The 20,787-nt window shown below is 37.0% G+C and overlaps 1 protein-coding gene across 1 annotated transcript in view; it reads right to left on the bottom strand.

Annotated features, from left to right (window-relative positions):
- Window positions 1-4,057: 4,057 nt before the first annotated feature.
- The window catches only part of AQR (aquarius intron-binding spliceosomal factor), a 100,690-nt gene continuing 83,960 nt past the window's right edge, over window positions 4,058-20,787 (bottom strand). Inside the window, exons 23-29 of the mRNA XM_019649186.1 lie at window positions 19,085-19,294; window positions 17,198-17,335; window positions 13,746-13,817; window positions 11,493-11,680; window positions 10,647-10,818; window positions 8,033-8,203; window positions 4,058-4,168 (exon numbers count right to left, since the gene is read on the bottom strand). Coding sequence (XP_019504731.1) covers window positions 4,058-4,168; window positions 8,033-8,203; window positions 10,647-10,818; window positions 11,493-11,680; window positions 13,746-13,817; window positions 17,198-17,335; window positions 19,085-19,294 — 1,062 coding nt within the window. The remainder of the gene's footprint in view (window positions 4,169-8,032; window positions 8,204-10,646; window positions 10,819-11,492; window positions 11,681-13,745; window positions 13,818-17,197; window positions 17,336-19,084; window positions 19,295-20,787) is intronic.

Raw genomic sequence — 20,787 nt, 5'->3', positions numbered from 1 at the left:
GAGCCACTCGGCTGGCCCTAACTTTGGTTTTAAATACAGAGGACAGTTTGTTTTCTTGAGATGCTTTTAGGTAACTACTTAAATTTCTGAGTATTCTACAAACAAGAGGACTTTCATGAACAATAATAAAGTCTAGCAAAATCACCCCTAATCTCTGAAAGAAAGTGTTATAGAGATCAAATGTTACAAAGATCATATAATAACCAGACAGAGAACCAGGAGTTGATGACCTTGAGAGGGACCTGGTTTCCCTTACCGGGAGGTACCGTACATTAGTACGCATCAGTTATGTTCTTGTGTGTGCGAGAGGGTGAGGGGAAAGGGGCACGGTGTTCCCCCCAACCACACACAACTAAGAGATGTTCATTTAGGTAGAAGAAGCAGACGTACGCCATTCACAGTAGTGTTTTGAGGACTGTTTGCTCCTTCTACCTGATACACTGGATTCATGACAAAAACACTATTTTCTAGGTTATCGCAAGCCAAATTTTTAAAATTTTCTTCACATTTCCTGAGAACTCCAAGGGGTTATGCTACAGGTGGATGGTTCCAACACTGATAATTAGATGTATAATGCTAGAAATACTTAGTATGAGTTGTCACACAAACATTTCAAAGGAAATTATGGTTAAAACAACGCTGTCAGGGAGAAAAGGGGTAGTGGTGGTAGAAGGGCCTAAACTGTTGTTTTCATGGTAATCACAGTATTATCATGTTCAGTTCTCTTCACATCCCATAGGCTCTTTATCTCTTGGCAGAGCACAGATAGTGCTTTTGCAGACCCTCTCAGGAAACTTTCCCCTCGGGGCCTCAGTGCTATGTGGCTTTACAAGCTTGATCTCCATAGACTAAAATCTTCTGCAGATTCAAATATAGGTGTCTTCTAAGGATATGTTTAATGTCTCCCCAACTGGGCTCTGAGCTCCATAAGGGTAGCGATCATAAATGTTTGACTTACTACTATATATCAAGAACCCAGCACACTAAAACAATAGATCAATTTGAAAGTATTTGTTAAATGAATGACCAAACACTCTGAACATAACAAACTACCAGGCAAAATCATAAATGACAGGGTTCCTTGGGGCTGTATCTTGAAGCCAGGGCAATGAGAATTCCCACCTTCTTTCATAGTCCCCAGAACATGGCTGGAAAAAACCAGCATCGTTAAACAACAAGCCATCATTCTGACAGAACCTCTATGAGGAAACAACACAGGAAAGTTAGTTACACTGCTTTGCACTGAACAAGCATTTCTATTGGTTCCAGGGCTATTCAAATCTGGTGTGTGTGTGTAGCAGGGGGCAGACAAGTACAATGAATGTTGGAAAAGGGGCTAGAAACGTCTCATTACTCTGGCTTCTAAATTGCTCCTCAGTATCCTAAGACAGGGCTCTGGAACTCAAGCTGAATTGTCTGGCTCCTACACAATCACCTGATTAGTCTGCCCTGGATGAAAACATATGTCAGTAAAAGAAATATGTCAGGTGCTTGAAAAAACAGCTCAGCAGTTCATGAAGGTTAAACACAGAGGTAACATATGACTCACTAATTTTACTCCTACATCTGTACCCACGAGAAAGGAAAACATGTCCACACAAAAACTTGTACATGAATGTTCACAGCAGCATTATTCATTCATGATGACCACAAAGCGGAAACAACCCAAATATCCATCAATTGATATGGATAAACAAAATATGATACAGCCACACAGTGGAATGTAATTCGGTAATAAAAAGGAATGAAGTACTCACACATGCTACAACATGAATGAACCTTGAACACATTAAGCCAAGTGATCCCATTTATATGAAATATCTAGAACATCTACAAAGACAGAAAGTAGAACAGTGCTTGCCAAGAACTTGGGCGAGAGTGACTACTGATAAGCACAGGGTTTCTTGTTGGGTGATGAAAATGTTCTAAAATTAACTGAAGTGAAGATAGCTGCATAACTATGAATATACTAAAAATCACTGGCTTATACACTTAAGATATGTGAATTGTATAGTATGTAAATTATATCTCGATAAAGCTATTATTTAAAGGAAATCTGGAAGGAAGCAGATTTCCTTGGTCTCTTGGAACTTGAAAAACAAAATATTAGAAAAAGAAATGAATGAAAGACAAAACCAAAATATTCAATGAAGAGTTTGATAAAATTCTAGCCAAGATACCTAAGGCATCTGGGTAACTGGAAGCACAAATAATAGTTAAGCCAACATTTCACCTGTGTATTTGAGCAACACCAGCACCATTAACAGCACCCCCAATGAAGGAGTTGGACTTTCAAAAGCAAATTTTGGCAAATACAAAGAAGATTATTTGAATAATGGTAGTTTTGTTTAGTAAACTTTGATTTGTATGACAACACTGAAATCAGATCCTTTTTTAACCCTTCATTTATAAGTGTTTTACCTTTTTTTTTTTTAAAGTTTCCAGAAAAGTCAGGCAAAGAATAGCATAGATCCCATGAGGAATCTGAAAAAGGCAAAGCACTGAAGAGTAAGAAAAAAGGTGGGGAGGGGAGGACGCATCATCATTCATGTACTCATACTTGACTTTTTGAAGGATTTTAATTATTTAAAACACAATGATGCCCCCATTCAGACAGCAGCCATAAGTCGCACTGCAGAAAAGGAACCGCTTTTTTGAAAAGTTACTCTCTAAATACATGCTTCACACTTAAATAAACAAGCAAAAATAAACTGTCTTTTAGAATGCTATTGTCTTCAAACAATTTTGTGAATATTACATCTTTGCTTACTCTTACATAAATGTTATCAGTCTAATGGAACCTGATCACTGGGCTAAGCTCCAGACAGATCCTGACTTAATAATAACATTATGAGAGCTAGGAGAATTTTCTTTTTATATCCACCAAGTAAAATAATAAAATGAACTCTCCATATAGTTTTGCTATTAAGTAATATCTGATGAAAGTTTATATAAAACTAAATGGCTGCTTTGTAATAAGAAGAAGATATGTTCCCATAAATCTCTAGTATATAAATACACCACAATAAATGATAAAAATAGGTTATTGTTTGTTCTGACGATTCTTAATCCTGGGAGAACAAATGGTTCCTTTACCCTCTAACACTGAAGCTGAAAGACTGTGTGGGGAAATGTCAGAAATTGTACACACTGAAAAATTCATTCCGAAGAGGCTTTTTACCACTTTACCTCCTTTAATTTTTGACATTTTCCCAATAGATATAGGAAACACACACACACACACACACACACACACACACACACACACACACACACACACACACACTTTATGGTAAAATGCTATTACTTAAAAGTAAAAAAGTTTAAATAACTAAAACATTTAAGATTCAAAAAAATTCATAAGTGGGGCCGGCTAAATGGCTCAGTTGGTTAAGAGCTTGCTCAAGAGTGCGAGCTCTGAGCAACAGGGTCGCCGGTTCGATTCCCACATGGGCCAGTGCTGCACCCAAGCTGAGCTGCCGCTGAGCTGCCAACAGGTGGCAGGATGGCTCAGCTGGTACGAGCATGTGCTCCTAACAACAAGGTTGTCTGTTCGAGATGGTGGGCTATGCCTGCCTGCAACTAAAGACTGAACTCGGCACCTGGAGCTGAGCTGCTGCCCGGGTGGCTCAGTGGATAGAGCGTGTGCTCTTAACAACGAGGCTGCTGGTTTGACTCCTGCATGGGATGGTGGCTACGCTCACCCACAACTAACTGAACACAGCACCTTGAGCTGCGCAGCATGACTGGACTTGGAGTTGAGCTTGCTGTGCCCTCCACAGCTAAGATTGAAGGACAACTTGGCTGTTTTCCTTCTCCAATTCCCCAACACTGTTCCCTTCCTCCAACTCCCCAATAAAAAAATCTAAAATAAAATAAAATAACCCTTAAAAAAAAATTCAGAAGCAATGGTTAAATATACAAAGAATCTGATATTATTACATTCCAACAAAAAGCACCAAAAGCTACCATAACAATTATTTCACACTTTCAAAAAAAGGGTAAAACTACATAGCCACAGAAGTTTAAAATTGAAGCAGTTAGTAAAGTTATAATATTATGAAAGTTTTTCCTTAACGTACCTCAGATGGCCCACTGCCCTGGTTCGTACTAGAGAAAGAAGAATATAATCATTCTGTTGACCTTGAAACCTATCAACAGTTGTCACCTAAAAAGAAAAAAAAAAAGATAAATATGGTATATTTTCAAAAGCACAATAACAAGACTCTAGAGGGATCATTTAAATAATGTGTTAGAAATAAAAAACCTTGCCCTTAAAATAATCTGAAAAGAAACATGACAATACTCTTGGATTTGGAAGAACAAGTTAACGAAAGCTATGAAATAAACCATCATAACCACATTAGGCTATGTCCCTGTGTAATTCACACAGCATTCGTTTTTACCTGTGCTGATAACTAAACTATCTGTGAAATTAACAGTCTTCCCCTACTAGATTTCTCAAAGCCATGAAATCAGAAACTGCATTTAACTTATTACCTTGTATCCCAGTTTGATGCCCAGCAATATAACTCAGTTTGTTCACTTACTATTTAACAGAATCCTAGCTCTAATCGACAGTGTTCCTTTGTCAAAAAATAAACAATCTTCACAGTATTCTCTGTTCAGTATGAAAACATTTATACAAATAGGGACATTCAGGAAGGTTTCAGTCATACTGACACTCAGGCATTTCTCTCTTTCATTAATTCAACAAAAAGTTTAAATGCTTATCATAACTACACTCACTATTGGGGGTTTGTCGGAAAAGTCATGACATATTTTTTCTGTTTTTCATTGCAAAAATGCGTCATGACTTTTCTGACAATCCAATATAATTCTTGGTCCCTACCTTTAGGAAGCTAACGAAACAATCAGCTTCACAGAAGTAGAATTTACGTACAACTAAATATACTCACTTTAAGTGTACAAGGTGATAAATTTTGACAACATATATTCCCACATAAACACAACCAAAATTGCCATCCCCTCAGGTCCCTTACTTGTCAAATCTGTATCCTCCAGGGAACCAATGATCTGCTTTCTGTCACTATAGATTTTTTTTTTTGGGGGGGGGGCCAGTTCTAGAATTCCATAAAAATGGAATCATTAATTACGTACTCTTTTCTGTCTAGCTTCTTTCACTCAGCATAATATTTTTGAGATTCACCCATGTGTTGCACATTAGAAATTCATTATCTTCTTACTGCTGACTTGTATTCCACTGAATGCATAACCCACAATTTGTTTATCCAGTCACTTGTTCATGGCACTTGGGCTGTCTCTAGTTTGGGGCTATGTTGAATAAGGCTGCAATGCATATCCATGTATAAATATTTTTGTGTACATGTGTTTTCACTGCTGTTGGGCAAATATCTAGGAGTGAAATTGCTGAGCTGTATGGAAAGTATATGTTTAACTTTATAAGAAACTGGGAAACTGGTTTCCAAAGTTACTGAACCACTTGACACATTCACCAGCAATGCTCCAGGTCCAGAGTTCCAGTTGCTCCACATCCTAGCCAACATTTAGTATGCTGTTAATCTTTATAATTTTAGCTATTCTTTTGAATGTGTAGTGCTCCTTAATGTAGTTTCAATTTGCATTTCCCTGACAACTAATGATGGTAAGCACTTATTCATGTGCTTATACTGGCCATTCATCTGTCTTCTTGTGTGAAGTGTCTGTTCAATACATTTACTAATTTCGTATTGGATTATTTTCATGTAACAATGACTTTTATATGAGTTCTTATAGTCTGGATATAAGTCCTTTGCTCTTGTGTGAGGATATTGTATCTGGAAATTCTGTTGCCATATTGACCATGTGGAGAGCTCGTCCGGGATGTGGGCTCACAAACAGAATGGCAAAGCAGAGGGCTGAAATGAACATTGGTCTTTGAGGAAATCACTGAGTCGCCGTAACCCAAACCTGGAGCTACTCTACTTTCACTTTGTTATGGGAGAAACTTTCCTTATTATTTAAGTTTTTCTGTTAACTATAAATAAAATAACTCAGATATTGAGGTCCTTCTACTTCTAAACTTTCTACATTTCAAAGTTATTCATTTCTTATTTTCACTCTCTATGTCCCTCATGGAGTGCTCTACAGTGCATAGTCCTCACTGTGGTCCTCTCAATTCTGTCTCCATTTCTATGATTTTGCTTTATTTTCTTCCACTCCATATTTCACTTCTCTTCCTGAGTTCTTTAATTTCTCTGCTTTGTAGCCTTCCCTCACAGAAATGGTTACTTTATTAAGTATTTTAAAATTCAAAGCCAATGTGTAGTCAACATTTTCATCTGTTCCAGGCCAACATGTTTTCTGGTACATGTATCTTGTCAATTAGTATGTTTTGATGCTCTTCACCTGATTTTTTTCCTATATAAATCGAGCTTGTACCAGTTCCTTTTCCCCACAATTTCATCACTGAGTAAGTGTGTTTCTTAGATTAGCTACATGCATGCAAGAGATTAGGGTGGGGTGAGCAGGACTGTTTTCTAAAGGCTGTAGGCTTTTTATAACAGAAGGTTCTCCTTTCCTCTGCTATTATAGGGACAGTCTACTTTTTGCAAGTATAGCTCACCTGTAGGCTTCTTTGAACCAATTTGGGACCAGGAAGGCTTCTGCTCACCCCAACTCCTGCATCCATTGTTGAATAACAGGGATGTGGCTCTTATACTTCAGAGTACGCCACTACTTTCAGGAAGTGTGTTTTTACAGGCACTTTCAAGATTGATCCCCTTAATTCCCTTCTTCCCACATTTTATTCCTGATCTGTATCATCTCACTAAAAATGTAGTTTGTCTTTTCTTCCTCCCATTGTCCTCTTACTTTTGGATGATTTCCAAGAAAAGGTGAAGAGCTTTCAACACAGTCGTATTCACAACCAAAGTCCTAATTTCATCACTACTAATGTTATATTTGTTTTGTTATTCTTTCTAGTTTCTGAACCCTTTATTTATAAAATCAAGCATATTCATTTTTATTTGAGATTACTCCATCTCATCACATAAAAAATGTATGAAAAAATAATCCTGGGTCTGGATGCACTTTACAATTTTCCTTTATCTCCAAGAAAAAACACTCCCCTATACCACAGAGTAAGAAGTACAAATTACACCTTTGCAAAACAAAATAAAAATGATATAATTCCTATTTTCTACTCTAACGGTATATAAATATTTTTTTTCATCATTTCATCAACAGAAAGTTTTAGAAACACTGATTTCTGCTTATTATCAACAAAAATCTTCAGTGTGGTAGGTAGTTGGGACAGAAGTTCATGGCAAACCAATAACACTGGCAGATAGGATTGCCAGAGAATTATTTATAGTTCCTATTACCGTATTTGCCGGCGTATAAGACGACTGGGCGTATAAGACGACCCCCTAACATTTCCACTCAAAATACAGAGTTTGTTATATACTCGCCGTATAAGACTACCCCCTCTTCCGCACACCTTCCACACACCAAATAAAAGGTAAAACAATATCAGATTTGATTTCAACATTTTAATTTATATTCAAATGCTTATGACATGCAGGAAAACTGTCACAAGGCTGTATGTAATCAAACATATACATAAAACAGTGCAAGTTTATTACCGGTAAACATACCGGTAATTCACTAAAGAAAACACACTCTATAGACTGGTACCGTAGATTTTGCGAGTGTGGTAAAATCGCATAACAGCAAAATCGCATAACAGCCGAGCATACACCCAGCAGCGCTGCTGATGCCTGAACGGTATGTGGAATGAAGTGGGCGGGCATCGGGAGGCCACTATGGCACGGGGCAAGCACTATGGGCAGTCTATCTGAAGTGTACCTGGCGTATAAGACGACCCCCCACTTGGAGGCATATTTTTCAGGGCCAAAAAGTCGTCTTATACGCCGGCAAACACGGGTATTTCATTTTCTTACATTTCTTATAAGGAGATAGCCAAGAGACAATACAAATAACTCATAATAATATAAATCTTCCCATCTAGCCAACATCATAAGAGAACATATTATATTCATAAAATTACCTTATTAGGTCTTCCAATCAATGGATTGTTCCCACATCGTCTGTTGATAATGTCACGAATAAGATGCTTTTGCCCATTATATGTTGTTAGAATACTGATCTTGTCAGCAGGGTAACCAAGTAAACACATGTACATAAAAAGTGCCACTACGTATTCTGCCTCTCCAAGGTTCTGTAATGCAAACATAATCAGACTGTGTATTTATTTCCTTTTGCTTCAACTTTATAGAAAAAATGATTCACTAGCACAGTTTATTCATTTATCACACTGCAAGAAGTGAAGAGTTAATAATGTGGATAAGTGAACACCTTATATAAAACTGATGAATAACCTTATCCTAGACTTACACTGATAAATAAAAATTGAATAATGTAATTAAAGCCTTTTGACATTTGCAATATATAGAACCATCATAAAAGTTACCAACTTCTGGGACCACAACAATCACAATATAGACCAATAATATTATGCTACAGTGTACTGCAACTATAGTAATGCAAAGAAAAAGTAACACAAAGGAGCAAGGTAATCTTAAAAGCCAGTAGACAATCCAGTCTGATAGCATATACATCTAGCAGTGCTGTGGTCGACTCTCAATTTTTACACAATATTTTTTCCTTCTCACTCAAACTTCACAGTATTCTTTGTTTTGTTGTTTGTTCTCTTACTGATGGTTGCTACCTCTACCAGCCCACTTTAGGTGGGAAGAGGATGTGGCCTCAAACTGGTCAGTCTGGTTTCCTGTGACATCAGAGACTCTGGTGAAAGATTGGTGGGAAGGAGCTTAAAGCCAAGGCTTAACTGAACTTGCAAGTCAGGAGGCATACACAAGGCTGTTTAGCATAACATGAAAATCAAAAAAGAAAGACAAGAAGCTGGATTTCATGTCAAAGCAATAGGAAAATTACAGGAAGACCTGTAGAAAAACTGTTTATATTCTGGTGACACTTGGTGTTACTCACACAGCTTGAGTTATCTCTTTTAAATTTTCTACTCATTCTTTGGAAGACAGGAGGGAAAAGAAGCCACAGGTGTAAATCTTTCCATTTTCTTATCAGTAGCAAACTACATTTATGTAAGCATCAATTCTAATATAGATAAAACAAATATTTTGGTGTATATGCTGCCAGATCTTTTGGTATACATTATCAGTATATATTTCTATAGGTATGTTTTGCTATTCCTTTTTAAAAATAAAATGGGACACTACAGATATACTTTGCAACTTGATTTTTTTTCATTTAATACAAACATTTTGCCTGTGAGTAAACCAAGTTATGTTATCATTCTTAGTGGCTATTCAGTATTTAATTATAATAATGTAATTAATCCCTACTGATAAGACATTTAGGTTTTTTCTCATTTCCAAAATAATTTGCAGTAAAAGATATAATGAACTTTTTTAGCATACAAGTACTTTGTAAATTCATCCAATTTTTCTTTTTTTAAAATAAATTCCTAAAAGTGAGAACATTGCACTTTTCATACTGACAATTTGTTCACCAAATTACTTTCCTATTAGCATTACATGAGTATAGAGTTTCCCTAAACCTATCCGATAGAATATTATCAGAGGTGAAAATGCGTTACAGTGATTTGTACTTGCTATAAATCTATATATATTTTGTGTGTGAATTACATATTCTTGTCCTTATTGCATTTTTCTGTTGGGTGTTGATTTTTTTTTTTTGCACTGAAGTTATGTATTTTAACAGCTTTACATGTAATATTCATATATAAAAAACTTTAAGTGCTTTTCTCCAATTTAAAAATCCAAAAAATTAAAAAATAAGGCATTCAATATTTGAAAAAAATACAGATTTACAAAATGTGTATATTCTGTCATGAAAACTCCACACCAACATTATACACGTGGAAAAAAACACACACAGGATATATTACAAATTTATGTAAGCAATAACTTAGTTTACACCATGAAATAAAAAGTACATTAATCAAGATACACAAGTTTTTGTAGGTTCTAAACTGAAGGACTTTTTTTTCTGCAGAACCCTTACAACCTGTGGCACTTGAAATTTGTTAGCCTTTCTACTGAGAGGTAAATTATATACAATGATGAAAAATATGAACAGACCAGTTGTCTACTATGAATCATTCCAGCTCTGTTCAACAATGGCAAAACACTTTTCTCATATTTTTGTTTGTTTTCCTGATAAAGTTGTGCTGCCTGACTATTGGCTGGACTGTTTGGGGGCGTTGATTTTTTAAAAAAGTGATTTATAACAGTTCTATATACATTCAGAACTTCAACTGACTGTTTGTCAAATGTTGAAAATAAATTTTTTCTCAAATCACTATTTTTCTTTATGATTTTTGCTTTTGGCAAACGAGCTTAATAAGATCTTTCTCACCCCAACATTATATATTCAACAATATTTTCTTCTTTCTAGTATGCTTATAGTTTCTTTTGTGTATATATCTTTAACTCATCTGAAATTAAATTTTTTTGATGTGTGTGAGGTGGAATTTTTTTGATGTGTGTGAGGAATCTAACTATTTAATGGCTAGACAAATGGTTCAGTGTCATTGATTTAGGTAGTAATTCGGCCTGGCAAATGCAAAATAAACTTAAAAATTTCATGTTTTTCCTTACCTGGTAAAAGTAAGGGTTAGGTTCAGACTCTCCCACTCCCTGAAAATCTTCAACGTTGATGAGCTGAAAGTCATAGAGCAAGCCAGCATTTGCTGTACTGAACTCCGGCAAGAGCTGCACGTGGGGTAAGTTTCCCAGGTTCTTGTATCGCCAGTTGTAGAGGTTACACAGGCTTTCCAAAGACAAATCCCCCCAAACAGGAAATATTAGCAATGTAAAATCCCTTATAATAACATACATAAGGGGGTTTCTAGGAATTGTGCGCTTCCTTTTAATGTTCATGTTACTCATTATGTGCTCATCTATCTAGCAATAATGCTTTTCCAACCTTTGCCCTTCTACTTCAAGTAACCAAATCAGAAGAGACAGACATGACAGTTCCATTGTGTTCTCTGAGGTAAATTGCTATCTTCACTCCTTAAATTAAAAAAACAGGGAAAAGTCTGTAAACTGAGGAAAATTTTGAGGTAACTATGAGATGGGGGCCTGTACACTCTATGAAGTGAGTAGGAACTCGTGTTCACTTTTTGCTTTAGATTTCAAAATGATATTAACCGCGTATCTTTTGGGGGCGTGAAAAAAGAGGCAGGGACAGTGAAAGAAAGGCCTTAGTTTATGTCACTTAAATGAATCTCAATGAATAGAGTGAAGGAAGTAATGTGGTTGATTCACACCACCTGCTGAAGCAATGAAGGTGTTTTCAGATGTGCAGATGGCTAGCTCCTGGACAGCAGGGAGTGCTAAGAGTCTATATGGAAGATATTATCAAATACTTGGATCAAGGAACTGATGTCCTGAAACAGGAGTAACGCCCCCCCCACACACACACACTGGGGTCTCCTGTACCTCGCTCTGGCTCTCCCCTGGGCATCCAGGTCCACAGTAGGAACTCCAACCCGGACAAAGCGGGTGAACAGGGATTGCTCCATGTTGGAATACTTCTGAAAGGCCATGTTCTTAATGACTGGAGGTAACTGGTGATGATCACCAATCATAATCCATCGTTTCAGTCGGCTAAAACCATCCTGAGGATTCTAAAAAGGAAAGTGAGGAAATGGCAAAAGGTCCTAATGAACATAGTACCCTGTTAGTCTCCAATTTTACTGCACAAGATTCTTGCTATTCACAAAACGGCTTCATTAGCTTTCCTAACTCATATTCGCCAGCTCCACAGAGAGAAGTCTGGCAAACTTATAAAATGACTTGTGAACCAAGTATGGGTACCATCGCTCTTGGCTGATAGTTGTGTGAGGCGGGGAGAGGGGGAACAGAGGAGGCAAGCATGGAATTACTCTACTTTAACAGATAGGGTACCGTATTTGCCGGCGTATAAGACGACTGGGCGTATAAGACGACCCCCTAACATTTCCACTCAAAATACAGAGTTTGTTATATACTCGCCGTATAAGACTACCCCCTCTTCCGCACACCTTCCACACACCAAATAAAAGGTAAAACAATATCAGATTTGATTTGGCCCACTGAAGTGCAAACAAGCGTATTGTATTTCGTGTCACCACATAACCGTTTTGGCGATGTTGAGCCACCATGTCTGCTACATGTTTTTCGAGTTCTGGCCAGTGTGGGGTGTCTCTTCTTAATGCACACTTACCCCTTGGCATACTCTTTAATGCTTTCTCATTTGATTTCCAGTCCCGAACCATCTTTTCTGTTACTCCATATTGTCTTGCAGCAGCACAATTATTATTTTCCTTAGCAAAGTTTATAACTTTCAGTTTAAAATTTGCATCATACTTCTTTCTTTTGGCTGGTGCCATGATAGGGATGATAGGGGTTTGACTGGTTGACATTTTCTATGCTGTACTGACAAAGGTGCAGTATTGTGGTTGGCTGTTGGCTGTATACAAAGCCTGATTTGATTGGTTCCTGCTCCCTGTTTGCCCGCCCTGTCCCTATAGCAGTCTGGTCCACCCTTGCATCAGCATCTCCCTGGGACCTCACTAGTGCGCAAGTGCGAGCTCTTCAACATTCTAACAGGCACCATGATAGCGCAAAATCGCGAATCTTCAATGCATATGTAAAGAAATATACGGTAACCGAATTTACCACACTCGCAAAATCGCACACAGCCGAGCATACACCCAGCAGCGCTGCTGATGCCTGAACGGTATGTGGAATGAAGTGGGCGGGCATCGGGAGGCCACTATGGCACGGGGCAAGCACTATGGGCAGTCTATCTGAAGTGTACCTGGCGTATAAGATGACCCCCCACTTGGAGGCATATTTTTCAGGGCCAAAAAGTCGTCTTATACGCCGGCAAATACGGTAATCCAAAGAGATCTGGGAGGCTTAGGTTACAATTAGGCAAAAGCATACATAGAAAGAAACAGATGCCCAAGCAGGGAAACTGAAAGATGCCAAAGTAAACACCACGTATCACAACTATGCTGAGAGCCAGTTCTGATCCCCACCCCCCAAAGCAGTAAAAATCATACCTTCTTTAATTTCCTACTCTACTACTTCAATTCCGTACTCCATGTGTCTCCGTGTTCCTTGAAACATATCCTGACAAAATGCATTCCAAGTCCCAAATAATAAAAGTACTTTTGGAATCCAATTTATCTATATGTATATTAGAGCAGTCTCTATTCTTAAATTGGGAATCCCATATTTTGTTTTTAATGCTACTAAAGACTATTGTATAATAAGAAACATTCTGAAACATGACCATTTAGCTCAAAAAAATTTAGGCCCTAAAGTAAAGAAGAGCAATGATGTACCCAGTGAACATCAAAAACAATTCTAGCAGGTATTCTAACAAAAGAAATGAAAAATAACTTCTCTTCCCTCCAAACTGCACAAAAATGCCATTTTCTTGATTAAAATTACTAAGTCTTTACAAAACTTAGAGATAACTACGAATTTTTAAATAGCACTCTCAGAAACAATACAAACTACTAAATAACCAGTGAAGAGATTAAAGGAAATTCATAGGCTTAAAATAGAACAACACACATAATGAAGTTAAGGAGAAAATGTAATTATAGCAATTAGCACCCCAAAATTGTACAGCTTTCTGATCCTGCCTCCTGGAATTCTTAAAACTCTGCTTCCTTGTCTCAGATCTCAGTGTCTTACCTGTAGGAGAAGAGGGATGAAAGTTTCTATCTCGAGAATCTGAGCAGCCTCCTCCATTAAAATGTTGTCATACTGAGAAAGGAATAAAAAGGAAAAGCTTGTCAAAAAGACAGCTTGAAAGACAAACAACTACCACCACAACTACAACCACCATCCAAAAACAAACAAACAATTTCAGATAAAAATGATAACAGACAAATTATTCAAACAGAAAGTTCATGATCTTATTTATCAGTATGTCTCTGCTTCTCCACTTTAAGTCTTTAACCTCAGGGAAGCCCCCTAAATATACAACTCTATGCTGAGGAGATTTTGTATGTCATTTCTTAAGACTGTAGTATCCATTTAGCTATTTTCAATTCAGTTCTGCAAGTTCTATATAAGCAAGAATCAATTTATGATTATTCGGTCATTTCCCTTGGTACCCTTGCCCTGCCTAAGGTAGTATTTGGGGTAATTTTTTTTCCCTTATGAATCCTACCCAGCACTCAACAATCCCCTTCTGTTTCACCCTCTGGCATTCACTATATCAGCAAAACATGTCAATTCTACCTTCTAAAACTCCCTCTTAAATCTACTCACTTTTCTCCATTTCTACTACCACTTCCACTCTGATCCAAGCCACAACTCTGACTACTGCCAGCAATCTCTTTACTAGTCCCTCCACTTTCTGTCTTGCCCCCCGCCAAATCACTGATACACTAGTCATCAAATCACTTCACCTCCTGGTGTCAGACCCTTCATTGGCTCCAACTATCTCAGGAAAAAGATCCCTTAACAAGGCTTATAAGAGATGTGCTAATTACAGCCTGTATTCAACTGGCCCCTGCCTGCCTCTCCGGCTTCATGTGTCTGTCAGCTTTCTCCGTACTTACTAAGCTTCAACCACGTTGACGTATGATATTTCATTTTCTCAGAAATGACAAATCTATCAGGTCCTCTGCACGTGCCACTCATTCTCTCTTGACTTTCTGTCTGCTTGGCTCTTTCTCATTCTTAAAGTATCAGCTTAAACCCCACGGTACCCAGGCCTTCTCTGAAGTGGGTTTCACAGCACTCTTTTCCTATGTCTCACAGCACATCAAAATTTGTAATTCTATTTGTATATTTACTTGTTTGGTGCCTGTATCCTCCCACTGGCCCAGCTTCCAGTAATGTTAGGCACTGCACATTGGTGAAATAAAAAAATCAAGTCTTTCTTTAACATAAGGAAATTTCATTCTTTCTTTGATGATTATTTCTCTTTTATCTATCCAACACTCTTGTAGGTCTATTCTCAAGGTGTTTTATCTTTCCCCTCTACTGCTAATTCTGATTGCTACTTAGTGTATCTTATTCCTTGTTTTATTGGTAAAAACCTTCTTTGAGAATCTCACTAAGTACGTATTAGAGTTCCTTTGTTTTCTGTTTTTAAGGAAAATTTCCTCTTATTTTGTTTTCTAGGAAGGTAGGGGGATAATATTTACTCTTAATGCTTAACTAACTCTCCTCTTTTAAACTAATTGTTTATATATCCTATAATTTCTGTGCTACTCATTTTAATCAAAATATGCTGTATCTATATATTTTCCCAAGATCGGAAGCTGAGCTGGCTTTCCACTGGACATGATAAACTTTCAACTTCAATTCTGCTCTGTTGTTTACTGGAAACGGTTTAGGCATGTAGCTCTATCTGATGCTAAATTTCCCTATTACGGTGATGAATTAGGTCATCCTGGTGGGAGCTCAGAAGAGGGAGGAGCTTAAAAAGCCACGTATTCACGGAAGTCTCTGCATGTCCTCTCAGAATAAGACTCAATGTGCAAAACAGAACTGGAGAAGCTCAAGGAAGACAGCTTAAAGGCCCTGCTTTCTGAAAAACTCTGAAAATTGAATGCAACTTAACTTATAAAAATGTATCTATAGATTCTGGTTTAAAATAAAGCTTTGAATCACAAAGTAAAATTATGACATAACTATATTGGGAGTATTAGGAAGGAGCAAGCCCATGAATGTGCAGCCATGTCTCCTGGGGGACAGCACAGAATCAAAAGACAATATCTAAAACAGAAGTTTAACATTCCTGATTGATAGATTAACAGATAAAAGGAAATGCTAAAAGCTTTGAAGGGCTGGATAACTGGAGAGGATCAAGGAGTAGGGGGGCTGACTTTTTTTAATGTTAAGTAGATGTACAAAAATTTTAAGCTCTTAAGCCAGATACATGTGTAAGTTTAATAAAAATAAACCTTTAAAATTAAAAATATAAAAAATCTAAGAGATACTATCAGCACTCATGCTAACTATCTCTAGATGTGCAGCAAAATGTAAGAAAATGATTAGTGAATATGTGATAAGCTACAAGTAATGTTTTTTAGAATATGCCTGTGAAAAGCTGCATGAAACCATAAAATGCTAATTATAATTGCATCATTTCCCCTTGTAATTAAACTGGTATGATTTAATATCAAATTCAAAGTATATTTCCTAGGTCAGCTCCAAGAATAAATTATTTAGGTGAAAAACTCTAACTAATAATTTGCAAAAGGGTAAGTTCACACCAATGGTGTATTCACGCTATCCTTTAATAAAGCATCATATTTGTCCTATCTTGCAGCTGAGGAACCTTTCATCTAAGATAACTACAATTCTATCACCTTGACTTTATTTAGCACCTATCTTCCAGTGAGCACAAAGCATTTAACAAGTGTCAAGTTACTTTCATCAACAACAAATGCTTTGCTAACTTTCAATTCAAACCAGTACATTAACCCTATTTTAAACAACAGAAAAAACAGTTTCAGGGAAGTTAAATGACAAGCATTTAAATCAGTGTTTAGGTCGCTTTCACTAGCAAGGTCACATAGTCTGCAAATTCAAATTTACTGCTTAATATTATATTCCACTTCAACTGAGTCACAGGCTAAAGGCTATCATGCCCTTTGGCTCTGGTCTTTATCATATGGTGAAGTCAATTTACTACCTCATCTTACAGTCTAACTAAGAGTATTCCACATCCTCACATGGAAGGCTTATGATTTGCTGAAGGAACAAACAACTGAGAGTGGACGTGTGCTTCAAACACGAACAATGCAAGCATATTATAGATATTTAGTAGGTGGAAAACATTGCCAAATGTTATTTTTTTAGCTTGTAGTTCTGTTCAGATTTTTTCACACAGTGCAATTAATCTACCTCAACAAGTATCAGAATTTGGATAGACAATCATACAGTTATAATGTTACTAATGCACTTATTAGTGATAACTAGATTTAGAAAACTTACATTTAGAGTTCACTAATCATATAAACATAAGAGGTTATTGCTTTTAAGAGACATTTTTAAGTAACTCTAAATGCAAACTTCAATAAGAGGTGAACCAATCTCCAAGGGAAATGGCCTAGGTTTAAAAAAAGAAAAAAACTAACAGCTGAACAAATGATGAATTAAGGAATTAAAATATAAGTCTTTACCTTGAAACCTAACTTGACTAAATCATGTCGTTTTAAGGCAGCATGAGTGCAGGTCATGGCAATGATTTTGGCTTCTTTCACCAAGAGGTATTTAGATCTGTCCAGTCCACTGCGAAGCAATTCAGAGGCCCTGAATTCCTATGGGAATAGGGGGACAGCGAGAGATTATTTTGGGAAAATAAACATAGTTTATGCATACATCCATATACTCCAGTTAATCGGACTTAATTTCTGAGAACTTAATGTAAATATATCATAAACTAAGCCTAAAGAATAATTCTTTTCATTATTAATTAGGTACTAATTTAATTCAAATAATAGCTGACATTCAAGCTACAATTTGGACTGTTCTTTGTATAAGGTAAAACATTTACAATCAGCAAGAATACTGAATAAAATATCAATCACCACTGTACCTATATTACTCAAGGTCCCTCCAGGAAAACTGAAACTACTTCAAGTATTCATAACAAAGGGAATTTAATGCAAGAGACTGGTTATACGGGTCACAGAGTAGCAGAAAAGCCAAACAGGGAACAGTGAAGTAACCCAGAGTTCAGCAACAGAGAAATTCCGACCCTTCCTAGGCTAAGAAGGATAAAGGGAGGAGGCAGTGCTATCAGAGCCCAGGGAGCAGGGTACCGGAACAAGCTGGAGCCGCAGTGGGCCATGCCAGCAGACTGGAGCCACAGAAGAGATGAAACCCAAGGCAGAGAGCTGGTGGACAATTATCCTGGCTTCGCTTTTTCTGCCACCATTTCTCATTGGCTAAACCCAGCTAGAAGTCAGCCGACAAGAGAGGCTGTGAAATTAAACCTCCAAGGATTAGCCCCAGCCATGACCATGGCAGAGGATCCCCCATAGATCAGAGTTGGGGGATGGACAACAGATGGATATGAAGAGCAAACAAATCCAAACAGAGTATCTAGTAAGTTTTACCAAATCTGAAAATTATATCATAATTACTTCAGACTTTCTAAAAACATTTTTGCTTTGTTTTTTAAATAATTAAAACATTACAGGTACAGTGAGGTACCCTATATATGTTTCTCCCTACCCCCTTCCCAGGCAGCTACTATAATTATATGCTTTTATCCTTTTACTTTGTTTATGTAATTATAAACATACTATTGTTTTGCAGGTCTTACATTTTTTATTATCATACTATGTATTTATTATTCTGTATCTACCATCCATTCAGCCATCCACCCACCCATACCATGCATCAATATTTACTGAACATCTACTATGTGCCAGATACTGTTCTAGGCAGTAGGGATATAATCATATGTAAAAGATACAAAGATGAAAGAGATGAAGTCTCTTCCCTTTTTACCTGAAGTAACCCTAGACCTTCTTACTGAGGGATCTGAGCCTGCATGTGGTCCCTTTAAAGGACTGCTATCATCTTCCAGTGATGTTTTCCATAAGGAATGAGAATGCTAGGAAGCATCTCAGGGCTTCTCTCGTTCCAGACACACTCTTCTCTGTCCCCTTTGTACAGTGTTCACCTGTGTAATCAGGATCAATCGTCCTGGCTAATCAGCAACCTCACTTTTTGCCTACTGGGCAAGAGGCATGAAGAACTTAGACAGGCCATGTGGCAGTCTCAAATTCCAATTCAAAGAACCACTGTGGAATGTCCTGAGGGATATGTTCCTTTCTTAAATGCTAGGACTTTTACACTAGAAGAGCCAGAATAATGGGGATTCAAGTCATATCTTAATTTGTACTTATTTCTTAAACTAGAACTAAAAATATTTCCAATAAGTTCATTTAAAAGTAGCAATCTGCTTTGTTAGATTCAAGTATTTCATTTACTTCACTTAAAAAACAACTAAACTTAAAACCTTTAAAGGAAAGTTAAAAGAACGTGAGAATCCTTACCTCAAGCTGAGTAAAGATTTTCTTAATATGTCTGAAACATCCTTCAGCAATTTCCATGTCTTCTTCATAAGATCGGCCTTTAAAAATGGGTTGAGGCGCATTTGCAAAGTATTCATGAAAAGGGAAGAAGTTGGAGATTTCTGCAACATCTGGTAATGTATTAGCTTTATTTTTCACTTTGCTGATATACTCTTCCCAGCGAGACATTACCTACAAGAAAAAGGGCCTTGAGGTTAAATTTGTCAGATAATTATTATGTTTTAAATGATAAACTAAAAAAAAAAAAAATTTAGTAAAAATAGGATCTGCTAGGTAAAGGGAAAGGAAAGAAAAGCAATCTTTGACCCAAAGAACTATTTCTTATCAAAGTCACTGATGGGATTGCCTTTCTTTTCTAAAAGTAACCTTTAAGATTACAGAAAAAAAGTTTTTAAATAAAAAATGTAGAAATGGGAAAGACCCTCAGGGTCATCTCCTGAGATTTTATCTCAGACATTTCAGACTCTCCATGTATACTCAACAGAGTTTATTATCGATGCTTAAAACAAACATGTAAGCAAACAAAGAAATTCCTTATTTTTTCATTATCTCAGTTTCTCTCCACTATGGTAAGTCCAGCTTTAGCAGTTTTTAAAATCAATTTGGCACCTGTCGATCCTTTTCCAGACCTTTATAATTTTTCCAATTCTCTTGAGTACTTTCATAAATAACTTCTGGTTAAGCTACGTGTACATCTGAAAGCTCATTTTATGACTTTTGTGATACAGTTCAATTACACTCTGGGTATAATGCTAACTATGCCTCTATCACAAAGTTCCTACTTAATCTCAATTTTTATAATTTTCCCAGGTATTTTTCTGTTACAACTTCAGTGTTTCTCAAAGTTTGGTCCTCAGGCAGGATACCTAAGATGCTAAATACAAATGTTGATTCTTGGATGCCCCCGCTTATTGAAAGAGAGCCTCTGGGGACAGAGCTTGAGAATTTCCTTTTAAACAACTTGCCCAATGTGATTCTTGTATGCTGAAAATTGTTGCTCTATACTGTGAAGCCTCAAGTTCCCATTTCCCAAATTTATTACTTAAGCCTCGATAATTTATAGATTATCTCTCCTATTTTTAAAAGTAGTTTTCACGGAGAACCTAGTGATGTTTATTCTGTGACAAATATGTATTTAATAAGAATACATAATAAGACCTTTACTCCACTATTCAAAGTCCTCAACAGTCTGAGTCTAGTGCACACTACTTTGCAAGATGAAGTATATCTTCCCTGTTTCCTAAGAAACCATGAAATTTTTTCCTTTTTTTTTGTTTTTTAGCTGAGCCATCCTGCCACCTGTTGGCAGCTCAGCAGCAGCTCAGCTCAGCTCAGGCCGTGAATCGAACTGACGACCCTGTTGCTCAGAGCTGGAATCTGTTCATTTTAAATGGATTCAACTAGTTTGTGTGTCCACTTATAATGTACATAAACCATTCTTTCATATACATTTTAAAATTTCAATGTTATGATTTATACCTAAAATGTACAAATAGCATTAGTACAAAGAGAACAAATAAAGTTATACAAAAATGTTCATTAATTGATTATGTCTTGGTCCATTTAAAATTATTAGTAAATGGGGCCGGCCGAGTGGCTCAGTTGGTTAAGAGCTCGCTCAAGAGTTTGAGCTCTGAGCAACAGCGGTTCGAGTCCAGCCCGAG

This window comes from Hipposideros armiger, unplaced genomic scaffold, assembly GCF_001890085.2.
Source record: "Hipposideros armiger isolate ML-2016 unplaced genomic scaffold, ASM189008v1 scaffold_130, whole genome shotgun sequence".
NCBI classification, from domain to species: domain Eukaryota; kingdom Metazoa; phylum Chordata; class Mammalia; order Chiroptera; family Hipposideridae; genus Hipposideros; species Hipposideros armiger.
This window is presented reverse-complemented; position numbering and strand designations above follow the sequence as displayed.